Source organism: Erithacus rubecula (genome assembly GCF_903797595.1).
Source record: "Erithacus rubecula genome assembly, chromosome: 9".
Lineage (NCBI taxonomy): Eukaryota > Metazoa > Chordata > Aves > Passeriformes > Muscicapidae > Erithacus > Erithacus rubecula.
In genome coordinates this window covers 3,487,143-3,506,116 of record NC_136660.1, presented here as the reverse complement: position 1 = coordinate 3,506,116, position 18,974 = coordinate 3,487,143, and the positions used below count along the sequence as shown (strand labels likewise).

At 48.3% G+C, this 18,974-nt stretch overlaps 1 protein-coding gene across 4 annotated transcripts in view; it reads right to left on the bottom strand.

Moving 5' to 3' along the window:
- The window catches only part of CDH23 (cadherin related 23), a 169,406-nt gene that overhangs the window by 119,585 nt on the left and 30,847 nt on the right, over nucleotides 1-18,974 (bottom strand). For all 4 annotated transcript variants that reach the window (XM_079312977.1, XM_079312978.1, XM_079312979.1 and 1 more), the window contains exons 4-6: nucleotides 16,339-16,481; nucleotides 12,883-12,930; nucleotides 12,634-12,726 (exon numbers count right to left, since the gene is read on the bottom strand). In XM_079312977.1, coding sequence (XP_079169103.1) covers nucleotides 12,634-12,726; nucleotides 12,883-12,930; nucleotides 16,339-16,481 — 284 coding nt within the window. The remainder of the gene's footprint in view (nucleotides 1-12,633; nucleotides 12,727-12,882; nucleotides 12,931-16,338; nucleotides 16,482-18,974) is intronic.

The following is an 18,974-nucleotide window of genomic DNA, read 5'->3' as shown; positions in this document are numbered from 1 at the left end:
AGGATCAGAAAGCTGCTGCTAAACAGGCAGAAGTTTCACTTTTTTTTCCTCCTTTCCCAGTTCAAGAAAAGGAACAGAAGACAAATTCATTTTCCATGCAACAAATCAAAGCCCCCCCCTGCTCCCAGCCTTTTAGAACCAATACCTGGCACTGGAATAAACCTGTTAAAAAGAATAAATTCCCCCAAGCACACCCAAAGGGAAAAAGCAATAGAAAATCCACCTTGATAAAAGAAGTCCTAAATGAAAGCACTTTCAGTGTGCCAACTCAAAATGTATGACCCAGGGAGAGAAATCCCTGCTGGAAAAACACAGCAGGGAAGAATGGAGGGGAAATACTTGGTGTCTCCCAATTGCCAGGGCAGGGAATATAATGTGACCTGCAGGGAACAGGGTGTGAAGCTGTGGGACAGGTCTGTGGTCTGCAGGATCCCAGAGAATTTTATGGGAGCCCAGCATTGGAAAGGACATCCAGCAGGAAAATGCCAAGCTGGGAACAAGCAAGATTTACCCTGCTAGTAATTCAACAACCACTGGGTTGCTAAAATCCTCCCCCCAACCACTCAGGAGCATGTTTCTCCTCCTTCTCTGTAAAGGAGGTCCTTGCAAGCAGATTTATTTGCACAACAATAATTTCCTTCCTCCTCCTCAGCCCCTTCCAGCTCTTTGGGTTTCTGACTCCAACCAGTCCCATTAAGCTGTGACACCACCTGTGCCTACAAAGGGGAGGAAAATCCTTGTGAATCCTCCCCACAGCCTGAACTAGAGATCTCTCTGCATCAAGGTTGACACCCACCAGCCCAATTCCTGGCATCCCTCATCCTCCTGGATGGACAGGTGAGATTCCTTCATACATAAAACACATAATTACATAAAAAACACTGTTTTGACAAGGCACAAATGCTTTAAGACAACTCTTGAGCTGAGAGCTGCAGGGAGGCAAAAAACTCCCTGCAAACCCATCAGCTCTGACAATCCTTTATTTGTTCTGCATGTGGCATTTCCAAACCCACCTCCAGGCAGATGTTTCATATGCTCAGGTGGAAGCCATGGATGGATCTGGGAGCACACAAAATGAGGGATGGTGTCTGAAATCAGCTCTGTCCAGAGCCTGCACTGAATAAAAGGCTGGTTTCAGCAGAGAGAAGGGAGCTGTGGTGTTTCGCACACCACCTGCACCTCAGAAGGGGCTGCAGCACCAAACAGAGTGATGAAGAGCTGATGTGACACTCCCTCAGCAAAATCCTGTGCCCAGGAATGGAGTCCTGCTCCTTGCAACAAGGGGACAGAAATTCCATAAACACAGTTTAGCCTTTGCAGATCAGTGGGAATAACCTGTGCCTTCTGCCCACAAGAAGCTGGTGGAGCACCAGGAGGGCTCCATGTCCCATTCCCCCTCTCCCCCAGCAGTGCCACCCCCTTCACTCCTTCATTTTCCAGAACCAAGAGCAACCCAGAGGATCCAACAATCCCACAAACAGGGGGAGGCACAGAAAGAAATGATTTGCCAACCATCTTTTTCCAAACTCACAGAAAGGGAGAGAGAGAAGAGCTAAACCTCCTCAGGAGGCAAAGCCTTCAAAAGTTAAATGCATCATGAAAAAGAAAACTTCTGTCGCTGCCTAAAAAGGTTTTTGACAGGTCTTCATTTGTAACCCACAAACAAATGCAGTTTCTCATGCTCCATGGACTCTAATATCACTTCAGAGCAGAACCTGAACCCAACTCTCCGTTGAAAAGCTGGAGAGGCAACCACATTAAAACAGCTCTCTTCACTGCCTCTGGGCACACCAGAAATCTTTCATTTCAGGAGCTGCACCTGATGTGGCAGGAACTGCTGCTCAGAATCATTTCAATGGCTTTGGGTGGGCAGGTCTCAGCTAAGTCAAGCCTAACAAACAAGGCATTATTACACAAGGCAGAAAAAGTGCTTTGCTCTATTTCAGCAAGTTTCAGAAATCCTACTTGCCCAGAGAGCCCCTTGTAGGACATTCACAAACACAGGTGAGCCTGGAATTCCATATTTCATCTGGATGACAGGAGCAGAGTGTTTTTACCTCTTAATTTTGTGTTAATTTTGCCTCCTTGCTTCCTTTCTGCCGAGTTCCGAAGATTTGGTGTCAGCCACCACCTCATCCCTCATTCTCAGGGCTACAGAGCCCAGGCCTGTCACCAGCCAGAGGAATCCTCTAGAAAGAAAACCTGCAGGAGGGAGATAAGCAGCATCTCCTCCACTCATCAGAATTCAGGGAAAAGACCAAAACAAATATTAATGAGAGGCACTTAACTGTGCCTGTTCAGCAATCAATAACAGAGGACAGGGTACACAGCTGGGCTGAGCATCTCACATACTGCTGTGCTGGGGTCCAGACTGGGGGGGGGTCTTTAATCCCAACTCCCAGAACTAGAGAGACAAGGGACAGTGACAAAAACCTCACTTTCTTTTTCTTTTAATATTTGTGTGTGTGTGTGTTTAATGATTACATCCACTCTGAGTAGCCACGCTCTTCTTTTTGTTAAGATTTTTATCAATCTGATTATTCCAAATTATCAGCCATTTGGCCATGCCTGTGAGTGCATCTCTGTGTGTGTGTGTGTGGTATTTTCTCAATGGGAAAAAGCACAGGGCTGCTTGGTGGAGCTCTGGGTGGGGAAATGGGGACAGTCAAAGGCTGTGACCACAGCAGGACACAGGGTGGTGGCACGTGAGCTGCAGGGAGCAATTGGAGAGCAGAGCAATGCCTGCAAGGAAGGAGATGAGCTCAGGAACTGCATAAAAAACATTCATTTTTCTGCATAAGAAATAAAACCTTCCTCTCCACCTCTCTGTGGTGTGGCTTGTCTGCCTCTCTGGCTGAGCTGGGTGCTCAGAGGAGGTGCAGGGGTGCAGCCCAGCTCCCTCTCTCCCTGCAGATTCCTGGTGCTGGGAGTGGGTCCTGCAGTGCAGGCTGCAGGAGCAGAATGGCTTTCAGCTCCATTACCCTTCACATTCCCATTCCATCACGCTCCACTGAGGCTTTTTAAGCAGATACCCCCCCCAAAAAAAGGCTGCCCAGCCTCAAGCTCGGACGTGCAGAAGGGAGGTGAGGCTCTGCCCTTCCCAAAAACTCTCCTTCTCCTCACCACCCACCATTTGGGTGGCTCTGCTTGCCTCTCCCAAACCTAAAAAATACCAGACTGGTGGGGATGAGGCTCCTTGGTGTTGGCTGCAAGCACCTGGCCACTCATCCAGCCCACAAATGTGGGGCCAGCACAGTGCAGGTCTGACTTACACGCAAGAAAACAAGCCATGAACCTGCCCTGCTATTTCCCTCTCAAATGCAAATCCTGGAGAATTTTCTCCTGGGGGGCTGAGGAATCTGCAAACATCTGGATGTGCACTTCCAGCATGTTTAATGAAGTGTTTTTCCAAGCACAGCTGCTGACCCAGGGAGATTTGGGGCCATCTAAATCACACAGGCAGTAAAAATTATTTTCAATTTCAGGGTTTTCATCCAGCTCTGGTAATGGGATGGAGCACAGGTAGATCCCACTTTATCCTCAGCTCGGAAAACTTACCTCTAAATAAAGATTTACTGATTAGGGAAAGATCATCTTCCACTGATGGCAATGGAGAAGTGCTAAAAAAGAACCCCTTGCCTGAGCCTATGAGTTACAAACTCCTTTTTTTTCCTCCTTTAACACCAGCTTGATGGTGGTGTTGGTGACCACCCTGGCACAACCAGCAAAACCTATTAACCACACAGAACAAGCTCTATTTCCTGGGAAAAAAAAAAAAAAAAAAAAAAAAAAAAAAAAGAGGGACAAGCAACCACCACCCTACACAAAATGACAGCCATGACCATCCTTCCTTTATCACCCACACTGTCTCAGAAAAACAAATAAATACATTTTACAAACCTCCCATAGAGCAAATCTCCAAAACTAAAACCTCCCCATTTTTTTCCCTCCTTGAACCAAAATTGCCTTGAACCCTTTATTCACTTTCCCTGCTCTCTCCATTATTTGCACTAACAAAATTAATCACCCTCACTTTAAGTTCCCACAGCAATTAATGGCTGAAGTTAAGTAATGGTCCCTAATTTTGATTGAAACTTCTACTTAGATCAAATTCCCTCCATCTGTAATGAAAATAGTTTGAAACCGACACAAACAGTTCAGTTCACACATAAATATTTAAAAAACTGATAGAGAGGCTGATTTAGTCTATTATTTTACCACAAAGTTTGACCAGCAGTGGAAAGCTTATTATACATGACTGTCACTGACACATTACAAACTAATAAAACACAAAATGCAATTCTCAAGGAGAGATTGGAATGAATCTATTGCAAGAGCGATTTTTATGGTTCTTTTGAAATGCTATTTCTCCCCAGCTTTGCTGTCAAAATGGCAACATTTTCCCTAAATATTTCCATCTTAATTAAAAATGGTGTTTTTATTGAAAAAAGTGCCAGCTGCAGCTTCACATTCCCCTGCTGCACAGAGTGAGGATGCTAATGTGTGCCCAGCTCAGGGATTTGCTGGTCTTCTTGGTTACTGCAGGTGGAAAAGACCCTAAAATTCCCCTGTCCCTCAGTGTTGTATCAGCACCACCTTAATCATCCCTTAATTTAGGTGCTGTGACTAAAAAAAGGAGTCTAAACCAACAAACTGTGAGTAAAAAACCCTTAATTTAGGTGCTTTGGCTAAAAAAAAACCAAGGAATCTAAACTCACAAACTGCGAGTAAAAAAAGTTCAATATATTTTCAGTGATGGGGTTTTTTTGCTTCCTGGCATGGAGCAGTTGCCACTCACCACCTGAATGGGTTAAAATCATTAGAAATGAGTTAAAGACCATTAGAAATTAGTTAAAAACCAATAAAAACCATCCAGGCACAGTGCTGCTGATAACTCCAAAGTGAGATTTGGAGAGGAAGGTAAAACAGGGATTGAGGGGAGAGGATGGGTGCAGATTTTGCTGGCTGGCATGAGGTAATAAATTACATCCCAGGCTTCTGGGAGAAGATGGTGACCAGAGGAAAGGAAAAAACACTCAAAACTAATTGCCAGCAGGTTGTCACATCCACTCCCTCCTCACCCCTCTGCTCCAGGGAAAGGGAAGAGACCTTGAAGCTATCAGCTGCCCAGATAATTGTGATCACCCTGAGAGGGCTGGGCTGGAAAGTCCCTTGGAAAAAAGACCTTTTCTAGCCCAGGAGGTGCTGAGGGACCACAAGTTCAGCAGATCCATGCCCTCAGCACCCATATGAAGGAGCTGGGAGTGAGGATGTTTTTCCTTTTTTCCCATTTCTTCCATGAGGAATGGTCACTCACCTGTCCAAGTTACCTTGCCCCTCTTTGCCCGTGCTCTCCTCACTCAGAGGATGCTGTTGGATGCTTTCCCTTCCTCTCCCTCTAGATAATTCCCTAATTTCCCAGCACAACAGCTCCTCCAAGGAGGCACCAAATTACTTGGCTCCCCTTTCTGGTCCAAACCTGCTGTTTTCCCTGTCCCCCTCATCCTGCCCAACACTGGCCAGAACAGCACGACTATTTCTAATTTTCAGGCTCTCCCCCCCCTCCTTTGCTGCAGTAGCCTTCCAGAAAGAGCCCAAGTTTTGCCTGGTGGAAATGACTGTTATCTCCAGGACACTTTACACATTACTTCCACGCCATTTGGAGTTTTCCGCCCCAGTAGTTTCTGTTGCATCTCTCATTTCGCTCCTTGGTCACGTGTATTAAAGGACCAGGGTCTCCTGTTCACTGGTGAATCCAAACAAGGGACAGGGGACACTTTTTTTTATCCCTAGGATGTCACTCAAGGCCCTTTGGCATCACAGCAAACCACAAAAACTGGCACACAGATGACCTTTGATATGGGGGATGTTCCAGATTTGAGCACCTGCTTGGTCACAGCTTCAAAGGGCAAAATTATTTAAGGTGAGGGTGCCCAGAGAAGCTGTGGCTGCCCCTGGAAGTGTCCAAGGCCAGGCTGGACAAAGCTTGGAGCAGCCTGGGATAGTGGAAGGTGTTCCTGCCCATGACAAAGTGATGGAGTAAATGACCTTTAAACATCCCTTCCAACCCAAACCATTCTAGGATTCTGAACATTCTAGAATTCTGACATCTACAATGTCAGCTGTGCAAACCCCTGCAGCCCCAACCCCATGTTTTACTCAATGCACTGCAGTCTGTCTCATTTAAATTCCCTTCTCCAGTCCTGGTGGAAAAAAGCAGGGAGAAGATGACAGCTGGTGCCTGCTGTGCTTCCAAGATCCTGCCTGAAGACACCACCAGCATCCCAAAGCCAGAAGGAAAACCCAAGACAGGGCCTGCACTTCTCAAGCAATTTATGTTTTTCCTGCACGTGGAAAACAGCAATAAAATGATTAAAACTGAGGATGTCCAGGGTTTGGGAAGTGTTTCACTGCTGAAGATTATCACCTGTGCACCCTTGCTACAGCAAATCTCCATTTCCTATTTGTCCAACAGGCACTGGAAGTGGGAGATCACCAGCACTGGGCTTGCCAGTGGAATGGAGAGGAGATGGAAGTGCTCAGAGAATCAGCTTTTCAGTCCAACAGAGCTTAATGAATAACTCACTACAGCTTCAATAACTCACATTGCTTGCTGCCTTTCCAGGGAGCTTTAAAAACAAACCAAAAATCCTCCACAGTGAATAAATAAATAAATAAATAAATAAATAAATAAATAAATAAATAAATGAAATTTTAGAACTGCTCCTGATTTGCTGGAGAGAAGTTCAAGACACTTGCAAATTTCAGCATGCTCAAAGGTGGCGGAAGGAAGGGATGACTGGGTTTGGGGGGGATGAGTTATTCACTGTAAATTATTTGTTCAGCTCCAAACTCTACGTGGAAATAGAAGGACAAGGAGAGAAGGAAAATAATGAGTGAAGGAAAAAAATAAATGAAATGAGGAAGGAAAGCAGCCAGCAATGATTTCAGGCCGTTTTTGCAATGTGGTAGAAACATCTTCCTTATCAGCTCTGTTATCATCACGTCCACTGTAAAGGCTCTTTATATAAAGGAGGGGAGGACAGAAAGCCCCAGAAGGTGTCTGGGAGTGTGGAAGGGGCTGGGTGATGCAGCTGAGGGGGGCTCAGCTCGTGGCAGCTGCTCTGTATGCACAGCACCAGGCCTGCAATAGAATTACACAGGAACAGCAATAGAATTATACGAGCCCCCAAAGACTCCTGGGCAGGATGGCAGGGAAACCAATGTAATTACTGACATTATTACCCTTAAAGCAAAATAATAATTTTAATTACAGCAAGGGCTTTTGGGCCTTTCTGTGCTCCTCCCTGCCCCTGCTCACTGTGCAGCACGGTGGGGACGGGGCAGTGGCGCTCCCCTCCCACCTCTCCCACCAAATCCTTCTCTGCACAATTAAGGAAAAGGCATCATAAAAGCCACGATTTCAGCTACACCCCTATATTAAGGACGGGAATAGTGTCCAGCAGCTCATGAATGCTCATCCCAAAGCCTGCTCCCTGAGCAGAAGGGGTTGCTGCTGATGGTGAGCGCCCGCCTTCCTCCCAATTAAAATAAATCAGCTAATCAAGGCTCAGCTCAGGAGACAGGACACCTGCAAGCTGCACCGTGGCTGCCTCAACGCTGCTATGTGCAGACCAGAAACTTTCCTTTCCGTTTTTAAACTCCTCTCCCACAGCCCTGCTTGCTTGAGTTCGGGATGAGACGAGCACATTCCCAAGGCAGAGGGCTGCACTTACAAATTTGAATATTTGAAGGCAGAGCTCTAATTCCTGTGTCCTTGTGAAGCTTCAGGTACTTCTTGTGATCCAGCTGTGATTTCATGAATGACTGAATTGCAGTCTCTGGCCTAGTGCCAGGTTTTTTGCTGGAAGATCATAGGATCATGGAATGGTTTGTGTTGGAAGGTACATTAAAGACCTTCTAGCTCCAACCCCCTGCCACAGACACCTTCCACTAGACCAGGCTGCTCAGAGCCCCCTCCAACCCTGTCCCTGAATACTTTCAGTTTTATAAATATCACAGAAGGAATGAGGTGGGGGAGAGCACAAAAGGAGAGAAAACTCCAATGGAAACATCCAGCTAAGAAACCAGCAATTAAATGACCTTTCTGCCAGAGCTACTGATGGTCCAAGGCCAAGAGAAGTCTAGGTATGGCTTAAACTTGATTGTATGTTGGGTGCTTCTAGGAGAAAACAGCTTTTCCTAAGGGGGCACTACACTTGAAGTTAGTACAATTTAGGTTGGAAAAGCCCTTTAGGGATGAGTCCAACCATTCTCCCAGCATTGCCAAGGCCACACCAACCCAATACCCCACCATCCTCTCCAGGGATGGTGACTCCACCACTGCCCAAAGAGCCAAAGGCAAGTGGAAAGTTGTGTGGAAGTCCCAGAAGGTTTCCTGCTTGGGACTGGGACAGAAAGCCCAGCAAGCACCCAGGGGGAACAAACCCCCCTGATGTCCCCAGCACAACTGGTACCACCAACAGGAGCTTGGATCCACTCCCCTTCAACCTAAAAGTGTTGAACTGTGACAATCCAACAACTCTGAGCTCCCTAGGAATCCAGCCAAAAGGAAAAAAAAGGTCAGATAAATAAGATTGGACTTGACAGAAATTGAGGCATGGTCACAACAGCCCTCCACAAGCTTAGCAATAGATCTCTCCTTTTTTAAAAGGCAAAAATCTGAGACTCCCAGAAACATGGGGTTGGATGAGGGGGGTAGAAAAGAGGCTGTGAGCAGGATGTGGACGTGCAGGGGCTGCATCCAAGAGCAGAGCAAGCCCTGAAGGTCAGAGCAGCACACGAGCAGCTCACCGACGCGCTGGAGCAGCTCAGCGGGGCAGAGCAGTCCTGGCGAACTGGAAAGCCATAAAAGCCCATTACAGCAAATCAAACAGCAGCCAGCATGATGGCCATTAGCCCACAATGAATACACGGGAGCTTAATGAGCTCTGGCCAGGCCAGCTTGGAGAATTAAGTTGCCAATTCTAGCAGGATTCCCCTTCCCTTCGCCCACGCGAGAGAGCGCGCCCTTGCACAGACGGGACGGACGATTGCCCCGGAGCAATCTCCCTCTCCCAGCCCACCAGCAGCTATTCCAGGGATGGGATTAGCACACAGCAAGCACAGAGGAGCCGTGCCACTCCAGCAATCCCAAGCTGCTGCTGTGCATCCTCTCCATCCCTCCCCGCGCCACAACCCGCAGCCCGTGCCCGGATAAATTCCTGTTCTCGCACCAGGTAAAACACCAGGATGGGGATTCAGAGGCAGTATTGTTTTTAAAGGTCAGTTTACTCCGTGTTCCATTTATTTATGCACGCTCCTCTTTTGACTTTCCAAGTGGCACACAATAGCAGTGAGGTTTAAATAGCCCTTCGGTCGCCGCTCCATTAGCTGCGACAACTGCGAATCGATACATCCATTTATCTCAAAATTAAAAAGAGAAAAACCCTCATTAGCTGCCAAATCTGCACAGAGCCAGCCTGTTGAAAACCACACCAGCCTCTTCTCTTTCTCCAACCTCCTGTCCTCTTCACCTGTTATCCACTAGCCGTTGGATTTGGTCTGGGTGCTGTCTCAGGTGGATTTTGGCACCTGTGCCCTCCCTGCTCACCTCAAGCTGTCTGGAGTATGGGGTGACCTGTCATCCCTCATGGCTGGTTCCCCACCACTTTTCCACGCCACATCACCTCCAGTTTGAGTAGTCATGGACAAGCAACAAAGAAAACCATGGCACAGGTCTCAAAACCAAGTGCACATCTCCTCCTTGAGAGCTCCCACACACAGAGAAAAGTTTATTGCTGACACCTCCCACAGCCTGCAGCCCTTGGAGAATCCTTTTAGGGGGTGAGACCCTATGCCCTGCTCTCAGTGCCTGGAAAAGCAAGGCTCTCTCTCCCTGGCAGAAGAGCAGGAGTGTTTGTGGCTCATTACCTCTGATCAGTGCCCTTGGTTAAAGATCAGGGGCAGAAACTGGAAGCTGGCACATGCTGCCTCGTAATTAGATTAGGCCAACCTCCAAAGAGCACAGCTCCCAAGGCCAAGTGGCTGCACGGGGGGAACACTGGGCTTGATGCACCCCAAAGAGCCAGGCAGCCCTGGGAATGCCTCACAGCAGAACCACAGATGTGACATGGCACTAAGGCTCACCCTCTTCTGCTTTTATATATTATTTTGCCCAGATCACCTGCCTGCAGTTCCTTCTCCTCAACCAGCCCTGATTTTCTACATATGAGAAATGTACATATGAGTGATAGGACACAGGGGAAATGGTCTTCAACTGCAAGAGAGGAGATTTAAACTAGATATTGGGAAGGAATTCTTCCCTGTGGGGTGGGGAAGCTCTGGCACAGGGTGCCCAGTGGAGCTGTGGCTGAGCCATCCCTTGGAAACATCCAAGGCCAGGTTGGAGCAAGCGGTGGAAGGTGTCCCTGCCCATGGCAGGAGCTGAGCTAGAGGAGCTTTAAGGTCCTCTACAACCCAAACCATTCTGTAAATCTAAGATTCCATGGCTCCCAACCAGCACCTTTGCACTCCCTGCTCCCCAGGCTGGGCACAGGTCAATACTGGAAATTGGGAATACTCAAGCTTTGCAATATTGGGTTTTAGGACAGTGAGATGTGGAACACAAACTCCAGGTGTGTAAAAAACTGATGCTTAACACAGTCCTGATGCCCTGGGGGAGTCACAGAAACCCATTTCCATCCCTTCCCACGAGGGGCAGGTAACAGCAAGACCAGAGGTGAGGGGCAGGGGAGAGGAGCCTGCTCTCCTGCCATCCTGTGCCATTCCCTTTGCTTTGCAGACCTCTGCAGGCAGAGCACGGCCGGGAGGAACAGCAGCAAGGCACTGCCAGCTCCAGGGGCTCCAGAGCAAAGCTGGGAGCTGGGAGCACCTGGTGTGGGCTTTGCCAAGTCGTTTCTCCACCCTCTGTGCTCCAGAGAGCAGCAGCAATGCCCCTGACCCAGTGTCACTCTCAGGGGAGGGTTTCATGTGACTTGGTGCAAAGATGAGACTCCAGCTCCCAGCTCATACATCACAAGCAGCTCTAATGAGGAAACCTCATCCTGGCAGCAGAGGGATGGGGAGGGATCAGAGCCCAGCCCATCAGCAGCAGGAATATTAAATACACCCTGGTAACACAATCGTTTGCACCTCTCAGTTACCAAAGTTGCTTCCTTTCACACACACACACAAAATGCTCAAGGGACCTCACTTTCTCCTCCTGGCTCCAGAAGCCACAACTTTAAAGCCTAAATTCACATCAGAGGTGTGAGCTCCCAGCCCAGTCAGGCTGCAGGTGCAGAAGCTGTCCCTGATGGATAGGCAGATGTCACCTCCCTCGCAGTGGACAGCACTGAGAGCAGCACAAGGTTGTGGGAATTCTGTCCTTGGGGAGATTCAACACTTGGCTGGATACAGCCCTCAGCCACCTGACCTAACGTGAAAATTCTCATTGGATTAGTGTGAGTTTGGGCCAGATGATCTCCTGTGGCCCCTTCCCATCATTTTATTCCAGGGACATTATGGGACAAGTCCTGTTAAAGGAAATAACCAGCCAGGGTACGAAGTCTTTGGGCAGCACTCTGACAGAATTCAGGCATTTGGAGAAATCCCTGCCTCAGGTCACCTCTGTGGCAAGAGCTGTGCATTCCCCCAGCTCCAAGAAAGGCAACAAGACCTTGATTTCCAAACTTTCTCACTGTCATGAGAAAGATGCCACCAAAGTGTCACATCTCCTCTTCCACCTCCTTCCCCCAACACCCAATACGCTTTGCTTCTGCCCGTTTTCAGGCAGTGACTTCCAGAAGTTTCACCCCAATGGTCCAGGACAAGAGCACAGCCCTGTACACTGGTGGCAACATGAGTGGCCAGTTGTGTTGGTTTGATGTGGCCAGCAATGTGCATTCTGTCCCCATCTGTTGAAGCTGGGTAGGGCAGTGCCCCTGATCTCCTGACACATATTATCTGCTAATGGGCCATCTTTAAACCAACTGGGGCAATCATCTTTATCTTTCCCACAACCCATCCTCCCTCCAGGAGATATCATCTGCTGCTAGGACATTGAGTCCCACTGCATGACTGATAAAATTACATCATCCCACTGGGAGATGCTCCAGCCAGGGAAGGAGCCAAGCCTTTCCTACCTAGAGAAAAACTGAGATTTTGGACAGCAAGTTATCCATCTTTCCACTGGATTCCAGAGGAAAGCCAGAACTTCCCACATCATCTCTGGACCTTCAGTGGAAAACTGCACCTTCTCCAGGAGCACTGCTCCAGCTGAACCACATCTGCCACTGCAGGAGGATGCAGCCACCATTGAATGGGACTGCTGCCAACACCCTGACTGACTGACAGGGTGTCAGCTTGGATTCTGACTCTGTCAGTGTTTTGGGATTGTTCTTTGTAATACTGCATTTCTGTTTTAATTTTCCTAGTAAAGAACTGTTATTCCTAATTCCCATATCTTTGCCTGATAACCCCTTAATTTCAAAATTATAATAATAATTTGGAGGGAGGGGGTTTACATTCTCCATTTCAAAGTGAAGTTTCTGCCTTTATTGGCAGACACCTGTCCTTCAAACCAAACCACAGTGGGGGAAGAGGCAGAGGGTGGGCAGGGAGGGTCCCTACCTCAGGGATGCGGACGCTGTAGGGCTGGTTGTGGAACTGTGGGGCGTTGTCGTTCACATCTCCCACCTGGATGTTCACCGTCCCTTTGATCACCTGTGGAGACCCAAGGAAGCAGGATGTCAGCTTCAGGTGTGGGTTTAGACCTGAGCTTGTGACTGTGTTTTTGGGTGCAGAGGGGGCCACAGTGACCCACACCCCATTCTCCCCTGCATCCGTGCCCCAGATCATGAAATGAGAATTCACACTCACCCCTTCGCTGTCACTGACAGAAAATTCAACCGTGAATTCTGACTTGGTCTGAAAGAGAAAGAGAAGGGAAAAATAAACAACTATAATTAAAGTTACTGTGGTGTTTATCTGCAGGTGGCAGGCTAGGGACTTGTAGCCAATGTCATTACACGCAAAATGCTTTCAGGACCTTCCCGAAGAGGAGAGGTGCTTGCGTGGCATTACCTGCTCTGGGCAGAAAATGCTGGGCAATCTGAGTGCCAGCGGGGCTCCTGTGTATTCCAGAGGCAGGGAGGTGCCCTGCCCTGGGGCAGGAGGATGCAGAGCTAAGGAATTGACTCCCTGATTGGCAGCTGGGCACTTAAAACATGGCAAGATTTAGTGGCAATGCAGCATGTCTCGGTGAGCACCTCTAAATCCTGCTGCAGCTTCCCCAACTTACCTACCACACAGCTGGGAATCTTGGGACAAGAACAGGCTGAAATTCCAGGAAAATACCCACATAATTCTCTCTGCTCCTCATTGCTTTAACTAAATGAACAGCTTGATATTGGGATCTATTCGAGCCACTGATGCTGGGGTGAGCAACAAGTAGGAAAAAGCAAAATTTTGGGGGCATCAGAGCAGGGGGATATTGCTAGAGGATGCAAACCTTCTCTTCCTGACCCTTTTCTTCCCACCAGCAACCATTTTGCTCCTATTTCACCAAAGAATTATGATGGACAGCTCTGGCCACCACATTAATCTGGTACCCACCACCAGCTGGTGCTTTTTGCTCCCTTCCAGTCCTGGCAGTCCCTTCCCACCTCTGGTGTCCTTGCCCTGCCTGACCTGCTGGAGCACAGCAACTCCCTGTTTCCCAGGCATCACACAGGAAAGGCTGGAAAAGACAGCTTGAAATGGCTCTCTGTGCTGCAGCTCTGGTTGATTTATTCCTAATAAGATTGGCTCAGGGACAGCCAGCAGCCAGCAGCACCTGGAACAGGAGCTCTGCTCCCACCAGAATCCAAGTTCATCCCAGAGCAGGGTTTGGGGAGCAGTGTGTACCCCCTCCTGCTCCCACATTTCCATCCAAAAACCTGGGAAGTGCAGCCAGAGAGAGCCCTTTCCTTGGGGCAGTGCTCCCAGGCAGAAGGAAGGGCTGAAATCCCAAGAAACAGGAGATTCTGCTCCCTGTGCCACCCACCCTGCTGCACCTGTGCCTTACAGGGCTCTTTTCCTCCTGCTCATCCAAAGCAATAGGGAAGAAAATTTAAAACAGGAGATAAGAAGCAACCTGTTGAGCATTTAAATTTTAAAAGCTCCATGGAGTAATCAGAGAAAGCTTCCACATACCCACTGCTGTCTCTAAAATTATTTTAACACAATTCTTTAGCCTCGGGGTCTGCCTTTAAAAAAAAAAAAAAAATCAGTTTTCCTTCTAATCTTCATAGGAATAAAAAAAGAAAGTTTTGGAATTCATTTTCCCTCTATACATTTGATCCTTTCTTTTTTTTTTCCTATTTCATCTTTTCCTGCATCATTTGCCTTACTATGACTTCTCCCTTCTTTCTCCTCCACTGTATTCACTTTTTCATTTTCCTTTCCCACCACTTCTCCTGAGTGGCTTTCCCCCCATGACTTTTTGAAAACGTGCATCCAGGCCAAGTGCTCTCTGCTCCCAGTTTCCTGCCCATCTCCATCCCTTCCTTCACCATAAATTGCCATTTACACCTTTCTCACATCCTTTACACCATCCAAACTCTGCCCAGCTTCCACTCCCCACACCACAAGACACCTAAAAATCTCCCGATCACCCTCCTGGGCTTAAGGCTGGCATGGGAAATATGGGGAAGCAGGAGGCATTTGGATGAGGGAAGATTTATGACTCACACCAGCAGTTGTTGGCACGGCGAGGCGGAGGGGAGAGGGGTGAAGAAAAGCACTTTATTTTCCCAAAGTCTCGCTCTTAACACTGTGAAATTGGGTTTGGCCTTCCCCCCAGCAGCATCAGCCTGAGCAGCATCCACCACCCTGCTCCCTCTGCACATCCCAATGCCTGGCTGGCTCTGCTGGAAAGGCCAGAACTGGAGGTGTGTTAATGGAGTTGATCTTCCCAAGGCTGCTGCTGGCCAAGCAGCACTAAAAACAGGCAGCAGAAGCACGGGGGAAATTCAGCACGTTGCCCAAATCACACGGTGTTTTCCCACTCTTCCTGCTATCCCTTCCTCCTTGCTCCAGGAATGCTGCAAGGGCTGAGGTTTTAGCAAAGCAGGCACCTGGATGGGATTCCAGCCTTGCACACCAAAGCTGCCTGTGGAAACAGGGGTGGTGGAACAGCTTTGAGGCAAGGATCTTGCCAAATTTAGCATCCAGCAGTCTGAATCCATGAGAGGATGAAAAGTCTTGATGAGATTGAATAAGCAGGGATACCTCACATCTCTTGACACGCTGTTCTAAATAGCAAAGGGTTTAATTGGCATAGAGATTTAAAGAGGAAGCCAGTACATCTCCCTGACTGTGTGAGCAGCCTGGCTCCTTGGTAGATCACCTCCACCTGTTAATTCCTTTACTCCCAGACCCACAGATTTTATTCCAGCACCCAGGAAAACCAACAAGTCAGATCAAAACACAGCACGCTGTTCATTGCCTGTGAACTGGAGACAGGGAAGGTGAGCACACCCAGATTCCCAACTGCCTTGGGCTGCAGTACAGGATGTGACCAGCAATGTGTGTTCTAACACCATCTGTTGAAGTGGGTGGGGCAGTGACCCTGATCTCCTGACACATATCCTCTGCTAATGGGCCATCTTTAAACCAGCTAGGACAATCATCTTTATCTTTCCCACAGCCCATCCTCCCTCCAGGAGATATCATCTGCTGCTGGGACATTGAGTCCCACTGCATGACTGATAAAATTGCATCATCCCACTGGGAGATGCTCCACCCAGGGGAGGAGCCAAGCCTTTCCTACCTAGAGAAAAACTGAGATTTTGAACAGCAAGTTATCCATCTTTCCACTGGATTCCAGAGGAAAGCCAGACCTTTCCACATCATCCCTGGACCTTCAGAGGAAAACTGCACCTTCTCCAGGAGCACTGCTCCAGCTGAACCACATCTGCCACTGCAGGAGGATGCAGCCACCATTGAATGGGACTGCTGCCAACACCTTGACTGACTGACAGGGTGTCAGCTTGGATTCTGACTCTGTCAGTGTTTTGGGATTGTTCTTTGCAATATTGCCTTTCTATTTTAATTTTCCTAGTAGAGAACTGTTATTCCTAATCCCCACATCTTTGCTTGAAAGCCTATTAACTTCAAAATTCTAATAATTTGGATGGAGGGGTTTACATTCTCCATTTCAAAGAGAATCTTCTGCCATTATTGGCAGACACCTGTCCTTCAAAGCAGGACAACAACCCACTAGGGAGCAGCACCCATCTCAGTTGTCCCAGAGGATGGAGATCCACCATTTATGTGTTTTTTCCCCAGCTTTACCTCTCTGTCCAGGGGCTGCCTGAGCCACACCACGCCGGTGACGCTCTCCACGGCGAAGAAGCGACTCGCCTCCTCCCCGACTACCCCAAACACCAGAGGGTCATTGTCCAGGTCCCGGGCCAGCAGCTGGGTCACTGAGGAACCTGGAAAGCACAGAGAGGGGAGAAATGTTCAGCAAAACGAGGCAGAGAAGAGGAAACCCCGAAACCATCCAGCTTGTCAGAGAGCAGAGGTTGGCGGGAAACCTGGATTGTGTCCATATTCCACATGCTGGAATCACATCCAGTGCCTCAAGGGGAATGTCTTGGGTTGCAGTACAGGATGTGGCCAGCAATGTCTATTCTGTCACCATCTGTTGAAGTGGGTGGGGCAGTGACCCTGATCTCCTGGCACATATCCTCTGCTAATCGGCCATCTTTAAACCAGCTGGGACAATCATCTTTATCTTTCCACAACCCATCCTCCCTCCAGGAGATATCATCTGCTGCTGGGACATTGAGTCCCAGTGCATGACTGATAAAATTACATCATCCCACTGGGAGATGCTCCACCCAGGGGAGGAGCCAAGCCTTTCCTACCTAGAGAAAAACTGAGATTTGGAACAGCAAGTTATCCATCTTTCCACTGGATTCCAGAGGAAAGCCAGACCTTTCCACATCATCCCTGGACCTTCAGAGGAATACTGCATCTTCTCCAGGAGCACTGCTCCAGCTGAACCACATCTGCCACTGCAGGAGGATGCAGCCACCATTGAATGGGACTGCTGCCAACACCCTGACTGACTGACAGGGTGTCAGGCTGTATTCTGACTCTGTCAGTGTTTTTGAGATTGTTCTTTGTAATACTGTATTTCTATTTTAATTTTCCTAGTAGAGAACTGTTATTTCTAATTCCCATATCTTTGCCTGAGAGCCCCTTAATTTCAAAATTATAATAACAATTTGGAGAAAAGTAGTTTACATTCTCCATTTCAAAGAGAAGCTTCTGCCTTTATTGCAGACACCTGTCCTTCGAACCAGGATATGGAGTCAGGCTGTGCATGGCCTGGCTGCTCTGTGTGGCACAGAGGGGCTGAGCCACAGATCCTCTCCTTCCTTGCCTTTATCAGAAGAGAAACTCAGCCTGGTGCAGCCAGAGACCCCCACACCTCCCCTGGGTAAGCACTGCCCCTCAGCAGGATGGGGGAGAAAACAGGTTGGAAAAAATCTGTTGGGTGGGGATAAGGATGGGACATTCCCTAGGCTGCCTGGCCTTGAGGATGGAGGGGATAAGGATGGGATTTCTCCTTTTTGGGGATGGGGATGGGATAGTCTATGTGAGCCACCCTTGGCAGCACCAGAGCCATCCCTGCTCCAGATCTCCTGGCCAAGGAGATGCCCAAATTTCACCCCTCTGGGAAGCCCCAGCAGACCAGAGGGCAAAAGCAGCAGCACAGTTTGGAGAGCAGGGGGAGAATTCCCAGTGGATTGGCACAACATCCATCAGGGCAGAAATAATGGAAAAAGCCAATGCGAGATTCCATTAATAAAGAATTAAATGATAGGAACGTAATTATTGCCAGTCAACACGATTTTATGGAAAATAGAGCTTGTCAAACAAACCTGATTTTATTCTTTGATGAGATTGTGACTTTGGCAGATAAAGAAGGAATAATAGACTTGTGCAAGGCGTTTGCCTTCGCCCTGGGTGACTTCGTGATTAAAAATTTAGTGCCCTGGGACATCAGGGAAGCACATTTGAAGGGAGGACCCAGCTGGCCTGGCAGGTCCCAAGGCCACCAAACCTCACACGGAACATACCAGTGTGATGTAAAATTGCTGCTGGTACAAGCTGGGGTGACAGCATGGCACATAACAGGGAAGACCCTTGGTAACTTGGGGAAAATAATTATTTTTTGACCCTGCTCCAAGCCACCTCAAAAGGCTGGAGGGTCACAGAACATCCCAAAGCCAGCCCTGCTGGCAGAATGGGGGTCCAAGCATGCAAGGAACCATTCCACACCCTGCCTGGAGAGCCACAGTGCTCTTGGGCAAGCCAGGAGTGGATTTCAGGCTAAAAAGTGCTTCTGCCAAGGCTGCAGAGCTGCAAGCTGCCTGCTTCCCCTTCAGGACTGGACACAGGTGGAAGCCATGAAATTTCAAGAGCTAACAAAAAAAGCTTTTCCAAAATAAAAGGCTTTAAAAGCTTGAACTGCCTGATGAGTGACTAAGAAGAGTGAGATGACTCAGGCCATCTCGAGCACATCCACAGAGAGGACAAAATGTGATCCTAAGCAATGAGCAGGAAAGCACAGCAAGAGACAGTGCCCAAACCTGCATAGATTCCTGTTTGGAGGAGGGATAGCAGTTATTTTAAAAGAAGCAGCTAGAATTAACCACTAGGAAAAAAACCCCAAACAAACAACATTCTTTCCACCAACAGGTGCAAGTGAGTGATGGGTCACAGCCAAAGGCATTTTGGATGGAGACAAAAACAAGTGGTTTTACCCCAGGCTGTGATCAGAGTGTTCATCTGCAGTGTTCTCACCTCTTCAGGGCAACCAGCCCTGTGAATACAAAGCCCCTACACTTCCTCAAACCTTGCAGCCCTGAAATAAAACAAGGCAGCAGCTCGATTTTGTGCTGGGGGATGTTCAA